Source organism: Halichoerus grypus, chromosome 15 (genome assembly GCF_964656455.1).
Source record: "Halichoerus grypus chromosome 15, mHalGry1.hap1.1, whole genome shotgun sequence".
NCBI lineage: Eukaryota > Metazoa > Chordata > Mammalia > Carnivora > Phocidae > Halichoerus > Halichoerus grypus.
The window spans coordinates 58,173,724-58,180,897 of NC_135726.1; the positions used below are offsets into that span (position 1 = coordinate 58,173,724).

Here is a 7,174-nt window from a genome sequence, read left to right on the forward strand (position 1 = left end):
TGCCAGAACTTTGTTTCAGCACCTAAATAAAGCCTTGCATTGGGGCAGACCTGGACCACTGGGGGCCCTGATCCTAAGGGAGTGAGTCTATCCCGTGGGCGGGGGTGGGGGGCTGGGGAGGTACCCTCTGCATCTTCAAGGGCAAAGGTGTATGTCCAGGCTGAGAAGGTGGGGTGTTTGGGTGGAGGTGGGTGAGCTCCTGCCTTCCCCTGACCCGGAATCCCCCGCCAGGTGTGATGGTCGGCTCCCACGCAGACATGGCGCCGGCCTCTACCAGCGAGGGGCCCGGGGAGAAGCCCGGCCCCGCAGCCCCCGCCCCGACGGCCCAGTATGAGTGCGGGGAGTGCGGCAAGTCGTTCCGCTGGTCGTCCCGGCTCCTGCACCACCAGCGCACGCACACGGGCGAGCGGCCCTACAAGTGCCCCGACTGCCCCAAGGCCTTCAAGGGCTCGTCCGCCCTGCTCTACCACCAGCGCGGCCACACGGGCGAGCGGCCCTACCAGTGCCCCGACTGCCCCAAGGCCTTCAAGCGCTCGTCGCTGCTGCAGATCCACCGCAGCGTGCACACGGGCCTGCGGGCCTTCACGTGCGGCCAGTGCGGCCTGGCCTTCAAGTGGTCCTCGCACTACCAGTACCACCTGCGGCAGCACACGGGCGAGCGGCCGTACCCGTGCCCCGACTGCCCCAAGGCCTTCAAGAACTCGTCCAGCCTGCGGCGCCACCGCCACGTGCACACGGGCGAGCGGCCGTACGCGTGCGGCGTGTGCGGCAAGAGCTTCACGCAGAGCACCAACCTGCGGCAGCACCAGCGCGTGCACACGGGCGAGCGGCCCTTCCGCTGCGCGCTCTGCCCCAAGACCTTCACGCACTCGTCCAACCTGCTGCTGCACCAGCGCACGCACGGCCCCGCCGCCGCCGCCGCCGCCCCCGCCCCGCCGCCGCGCGAGCCCAGCGCCAAGGTGCTGGTGTCGGACGCCTACCTGCACGCGCCCGCGCCCGCGCCGCCGCCGCCGCCCGCGCCCCCGCCCGTGGTGCCCGAGCTCTTCCTGGCCGCGGCCGAGACCACGGTGGAGCTGGTGTACCGCTGCGAGGGCTGCGAGCTGGGCTTCGGCAGCGAGGAGCTGCTCCTGGAGCACCAGCCCTGCCCCGGGCCCGAGGCAGCCACCCCGCCCCGGGACGCGCACGCCACCGCGGCGCCCAAGGCGGACCCCGCCCCGCCGCCGCCCCAGTCCCCGCCGGCCCCGCCGCCGCCGCAGCCCCCGCCCGCCGCCGCCGCCGCCCCGGGCTTCGCCTGCCTGCCGTGCGGGAAGTCCTTCCGGACGGTGGCCGGCCTCTCTCGCCACCAGCACAACCACGGCGCGGCCGGCGGGCAGGCGTTCCGCTGTGGCAGCTGCGACGGCGCCTTCCCGCAGCTGGCCAGCCTCCTGGCGCACCAGCAGTGCCACGTGGAAGAGGCGGCTGCGGGGCGCCCGCCGCCCCAGGCGGAGGCCGCCGAGGTCACCTGTCCCCAGGAGCCCCTGGCCCCCGCAGCCCCCGCCCCGCCCGCGCCCGCGCCCGCTTGCGCCGAGCGGCCCTACAAGTGCGCCGAGTGCGGCAAGGCCTTCAAGGGCTCCTCGGGGCTGCGCTACCACCTGCGGGACCACACGGGCGAGCGGCCCTACCAGTGCGGCGAGTGCGGCAAGGCCTTCAAGCGCTCGTCGCTGCTCGCCATCCACCAGCGCGTGCACACGGGCCTGCGGGCCTTCACGTGCGGCCAGTGCGGCCTCACCTTCAAGTGGTCCTCGCACTACCAGTACCACCTGCGGCTGCACTCGGGCGAGCGGCCGTACGCGTGCGGGGAGTGCGGCAAGGCCTTCCGGAACACGTCGTGCCTGCGGCGCCACCGCCACGTGCACACGGGCGAGCGGCCCCACGCGTGCGGCGTGTGCGGCAAGAGCTTCGCGCAGACCTCCAACCTGCGGCAGCACCAGCGCGTGCACACGGGCGAGCGGCCCTTCCGCTGCCCGCTCTGCCCCAAGACCTTCACGCACTCGTCCAACCTGCTGCTGCACCAGCGCACGCACTCGGCCGAGCGCCCCTTCGCCTGCCCCGTCTGCGGCCGCAGCTTTGTCATGGCGGCCTACCTGCAGCGGCACCTGAGGACGCACGCCCCCGCCCCCGCGGCCCCCCCCGCCGCCGCCGCCGCCGCCGCCGGCTCCCAGCCCCCTGCCCCGCTGGCCGCCGCCCCGGCCCCATCCGCCACTCAGGACGTCCACGTTCTCCCGCACCTCCAGGCCACGCTCTCCCTCGAGGTGGCAGGGGGCCCGGCCCCGGCCCCGCCCCCGGGCCAGGCAGCCCCCAACTCCCAGACTTTTCTCCTGGTGCAGACCGCCCAGGGCCTCCAGCTTATCCCCAGCAGCGTCCAACCCCCTACGCCCCCGCCCCCACCGGCTCCCCCCAAGCTCATCCTGCTACCCTCCTCCGGTACTGGTGCTGCGAGCAGCCGCGGAAGGCAGGGCCCACGGGCGGCAGGGAAATCGGGTCAGGGGCCTGGAGTAGTATGGCTGCCAGGTCCTGGGGGACTGGGGGTTCAGGGAGGGGGCAACGCAGGGGCCAGCGGGGGAGGGCAGAGCCTCATCGTTCTACAGAATGTAGGGGGTGGGGAGGCAGGGGCACAGGAAGTGGGTGGGGTCCAGCTCCAGCCCCTCCGGCCAGCCCCCGAAGTGACCACCGTTCAGCTCCAGCCGGCCCAGGAGGTGACCACGGTCCAGCTCCAGCCGGCTCAGGAAGTGACCACCGTCCAGCTCCAGCCTGTGGCAGGCCAGCTGTCCAATCCCGGCGGGGGCGCTGTGACCACTGAGGCCCCCAATCTGCTGGTGGTTCAGAGTGGTACAGCCGAGGAGCTGCTGGCCGGTCCCGGCCCGGGGGAGCCAGGTGATGCTGAGGCCAGTACTGGTGTCGTCCAGGATGTGCTCTTTGAGACGCTGCAGACAGACGAGGGGTTGCAGAGCGTCCTGGTGCTGAGCGGGGCAGATGGGGAGCAGACCCAGCTGTGCGTGCAGGAGGTAGAGACCCTCCCCCCCGGGCTGGCCGAGCCGCCTGCCCCGGGCCCACCGGGACAGAAACTGCTCATCATCCGCAGTGCGCCAGCCGCCGAACTGCTCGAGAATAGCAGCGGTGGGGGAGGCGCTGCCACGCTGCAGCTACTGACCCCACCGCCGCCTGGCCAAGCCTCTGCCCCGGTGGGCATCTCCGCGGCCCCCCCCTCCCAGATGGTACAAGTGGTGCCCACTGGCGCTGCACCTGGAGGCATGACCCCGCAGGGGCTGCCCTCCATCCAGATCGTCCAGACTCTGCCCGCAGTCCAGCTGGTGCACACATTTTGAGTAGAACCCCTGGGTTCTCTTCTGCCGACACAGAGACCCGGACTCACTGCTTGGGCTGGGCTGGGCTGGGGGGTGGGGGGAGGGGAGCTGCAGGCTGGGCTTGCTAATAAAGACCAGAATCTCCTCTCCCGTGTTTTGTTTTCTTGGGGGCGGCTGGGGTGGGGGTGGGGGATGTCATGGCCATAGCCACCGCTTGGGAGCTTGGAGTCTTCTATCTCTTGCTTCCTAGCTCTCAGGTGACTGACTTTGCGGTTTGGGGCCAGCCACTTCTACGTGAGGTTCTGTTTATCCTTAAAAAAGCTTTGCGGGGGTCACTGTAGTGGGGAGGAGCTGGGACCCAGAATCCTGGTTCTGCCACTTGTGCGCTCAGTCACCCCACCTCTCCCCTCATCTGAAAAATGGGTGGGTGGGCATCCTTATGCCGAAGGTGCCTGAGAGAGCCCAGGTGGGTTGGGGTGGAGGTTCCTGGGGTCGGGAGTTTGGGAACTAGTGAGCCCAGGATGCGGCCCCTCCCGCGAAGGCCCCCGAGCCAATGAGAACTGATGCGCTCCCATCACCGCCCCCCCACCGCCTCTCAGCTTGCTTAGCAACCAGGGAAGGTCAGGAAGCGAACGTGCGCTTCTCCCCTGCGGCCCGGGGAAGCACCGATCTGCGCCGACCCGCCGTCCGCATCCCCTCCGGCCCCGCCCCGTCCCGCGTCTGCTCGCGTCTCCTCCCTCCACCCCAACGCTGGCGGGGTCGCTGCTCCTTGCCCCGGTCCCTCCCCGACCCGCGCCGGGAGTCCTGCCACCCGCCCACCCCAGCCAGGACGCTTGGCAACCGTTGCTAAGGCAGGGTGCGGACCCCGCCCCCTCCGTGCGCGGTGTGACGTCACTTCCGCAGGCGACCCCTTCCCGACCCTGCTGCCCCCACACCTGGTGGAAGGATTGAAGCGACCTGCCGAGGTTCCTCCGGTGCCTGCTCCTGCGACGGGGGTCGGGGACGCCTGGGGGGCCGGGAGCGTGGTCCATGCCCTGGCTGTTGGGGGGGAGTTCCGCTGACTCCCCAGGGCAGCCCCGGGGCCTGGGAGGGAACCCCGGGCTGCAGGGTGCTGGCGTCCGCAGGGCTTTTAGGGGGAACTCGCTGAGCACCGCGGCGGGCGGAGCGGGGGGGGGGGGGTGTCCGGGAGACTTGAGGAAGGTCGCGGGGTGGAGGGTGAATCCCGTCCTGCCTGGGACCTCGCTCGGGGGTCCCGAGCGTTCCCGGTGTCCCCATCTGGACCATGCTGCTGCTGGTCCCCATGTCTGGGGCGCTGTGGGGACGAGAGGTGCCCTTCACTGACGCTGGCCTGCTTGTTTTCACCAGGTGCACGCCCGCTGCCTTCGGGGGCGCGGGAGCCTGGGGGCTGCCATGGCCCCCGGCCACCTGTCCGTGCGGGAGATGAGGGAAGACGAGAAACCCCTGGTGCTGGAGATGCTGAAGGTGAGAGCAGGCGGGGCCCCGTCGTGAGCGGCTCCAGCCACCTGCCTGAGCCAGCCCAGCCTCCTGGAACCTGATCTTTTCCTCCTAAGAGGCTTCCTGGCTCGGTCCCTTCTTTTCCTAGTGCCTTCTTCCTACCCCTAGGGTCAGAAAGGTTTTAGGGGCTCCTGGCTGGTTAGTCTTGACGGCGGGGTTGTGAGTTCAGGCCCCACTTTGGATGTAGAGATTACTAAAAATAAAAGTTTGAATAGCTGGAGGGCTGTGAGATGAGCGTGGCACCAGCTCCCTCCCTCCTCTGCAGACTTCAGCCCGCCCCCCTGCGCCAGCCTCCTCCCCAGCGCTCTTCGAGCAGAGCCCTTGGGCCGCAGCCTGGCGCTGGGTCTCCCCCCGCCCCCCAGTGCCACCTCCTGGTGTCCAGAGCATGCGCCTACTCTGAACTGGGCCAGTCCTCTGTCCTGTTGTGGCCTCAGCCTTCCCTGCAGCTCCCCCGAATCGGGTGTGCGGCACAGCTCCTAATTCCCTCACTCGCTCAGGGCCCAGTGTGCTGGACGTTCTGCTTACTGGAGCCTAGAGCAGACATGGTCCTGTTCCCTGCCTGCTCCTTGGCCGCAGGCCCCATCACACCGCCTTCCCTTCTCCTTTGGGAGCTCCCACCCCTCCGCCCCTGCCTGGGCCCACCCCCTCCCCTCTCCCCGATGTCTGATGGCACGGGGGCCCTAATGTGATGCAAGGCCCAGGCCCCCGGCTCTGACGGCTCCTTCTGCCCACAGGCTGGCGTGAAGGACACGGAGAACCGTGTGGCCCTCCACGCCCTGACACGGCCACCGGCCCTGCTCCTCCTCGCAGCGGCCAGCAGCGGCCTGCGCTTCGTCCTGGCCTCCTTCGCCCTGGCCCTCCTCCTGCCCGTGTTCCTGGCTGTGGCAGCCATGAAGCTGGGCCTGCGGGCCCGATGGGGCTCACTGCCTCCCCCAGGCGGCCTGGGGGGCCCCTGGGTGGCAGTGCGCAGCTCGGGTGATGTGTGTGGGGTCCTGGCCCTGGCCCCAGGCTCCAACGCTGGGGACGGGGCCCGGGTCACCCGCCTCTCTGTCTCTCGATGGCACCGCCGCCGAGGTGTGGGCAGGCGGTTGCTGGCCTTCGCCGAATCCCGGGCACGGGCCTGGGCGGGAGGCATGGGGGAGCCCCGGGCCCGGCTTGTGGTCCCAGTGGCTGTGGCAGCGTGGGGCGTGGCGGGGATGCTGGAGGGGTGTGGCTACCAGGCTGAGGGGAGCTGGGGCTGCATGGGCTACACCCTCGTGAGGGAGTTCAGCAAGGACCTGTGAGTCCGGACCCTGGCGGGAGGGAGAGCACTTAGTGAGCGACTACTGTATGCGGGTTCTCCCTCTGGGAATCCCCAGCCTGCCCGGGGCCCAGAGGCAGGCCTGCAGAGGGCGAGACCCCCCACTGCAGGCTGATGTCTGTAGTGCTTGAACTTTTCACAGGGGTCAACCTGCCCAGCCCCCTGATCCAGATTTTGTCTGCACTGAGAAATCTCCTCGGTCTGTCTGCAAAGGTCGCACCATTGGTGCTCCAGCCCGGGAGAGAGATGTGGGGAGGAGGAGAGGGGGCCCGGCCCCATGGGTTAGGACTTGTGGCTGGGGCACCCCAAATGGGGACAAGGCCCTCTTGGGAATGGGGAGGGGTTTGATGACTGCTTGGAGGGGATGAGCAGAGCCTTTGCAGAGGAGGGTAGTCCGCCCAGAGAGAGGCCCTGGCGAGGACAGGGTGGGCACGGGGCTGCCCACGCCAGGCCCCTCCCCGGAAGGTGAGCCGAGAGGGGCGGCCAGACCCATCTGGTTTTTTACACCCGGTTGTTAATAAAGCCTGAAACTGCTGTGCGGCCGTCTCTCTCTCTCTGATGTCTTTTCCAGTCTGTCCCTGAGCCTCCCTCCCCCTTCTGTCTGGCTTCTCCTTTCCCCGACTTGACGTTAATTGTTGCTGGGGGTGCTGGACGGGGAGAAGGGGAGGCAATGAGCTCACGGCAGCCCCGCTCCCTGCCAGCCCTCTGACTCACGCTCCCCATTACCGAATTTTTTCCGCCTCACAGCTGCCTGGTGCAGAGAGTGGGGGGCGGGGGGAATGAGTGTGTGTGTGTGTGGAGTCCCCCACCCTCACCCAGGACTCAGCGCTTAGTCCACCTGGCCCCCCCACTCCCGTTTCCCTGGGGTTCACCCAGTGCTCCCTCAGCTGGGGGCCTGAAGGGTTTGCGTTCAGCCCCACCAGGGCCAACCGAGAGGGCTTCCTCTGGCTCCTTTCCCAATCAGGAAGTCCTTCCTGGTGTCTGGCTGTAAGCTGTCTTGCTGCTGGTTTGAATG

General features: G+C 69.2%; 2 protein-coding genes across 10 annotated transcripts in view; both read left to right on the top strand.

The window, feature by feature from the left end:
- ZNF628 (zinc finger protein 628) overlaps positions 1-3,489 on the top strand; it is a 27,283-nt gene extending 23,794 nt beyond the window's left edge. For all 7 annotated transcript variants that reach the window (XM_078062964.1, XM_078062963.1, XM_078062965.1 and 4 more), the window contains one exon: positions 232-3,489. In XM_078062964.1, coding sequence (XP_077919090.1) covers positions 237-3,365 — 3,129 coding nt within the window. In that variant the 5' untranslated portion in view covers positions 232-236 and the 3' untranslated portion in view covers positions 3,366-3,489. The remainder of the gene's footprint in view (positions 1-231) is intronic.
- Positions 3,490-4,153: 664 nt separating this feature from the next.
- On the top strand, positions 4,154-6,697 carry NAT14 (N-acetyltransferase 14 (putative)). 3 transcript variants are annotated; one of them, XM_036096840.2, is made up of 3 exons: positions 4,154-4,309; positions 4,710-4,826; positions 5,594-6,697. In XM_036096840.2, exons 2-3 carry the CDS (start codon positions 4,755-4,757, stop codon positions 6,140-6,142), a joined length of 621 nt encoding a protein of 206 aa, XP_035952733.1. In that variant the 5' UTR covers positions 4,154-4,309; positions 4,710-4,754; the 3' UTR covers positions 6,143-6,697. The 3 variants fall into 3 exon arrangements, with proteins under 3 accessions (XP_035952733.1, XP_035952732.1, XP_035952734.1); XM_036096839.2 differs by having other exon boundaries at positions 4,199-4,318; XM_036096841.2 differs by having other exon boundaries at positions 4,218-4,339.
- The last annotated feature ends 477 nt before the right edge of the window (positions 6,698-7,174 follow it).

What these genes read in the sequence shown, in the direction of transcription:
- NAT14 (XM_036096840.2), top strand. Translation starts at nt 4,755, where the DNA reads ATGGCCCCCGGCCACCTGTCCGTGCGGGAGATGAGGGAAGACGAGAAA. An exon ending in TGGTGCTGGAGATGCTGAAG is followed by an intron (nt 4,827 to 5,593) that starts GTGAGAGCAGGC and finishes TTCTGCCCACAG; the next exon opens with GCTGGCGTGAAGGACACGGA.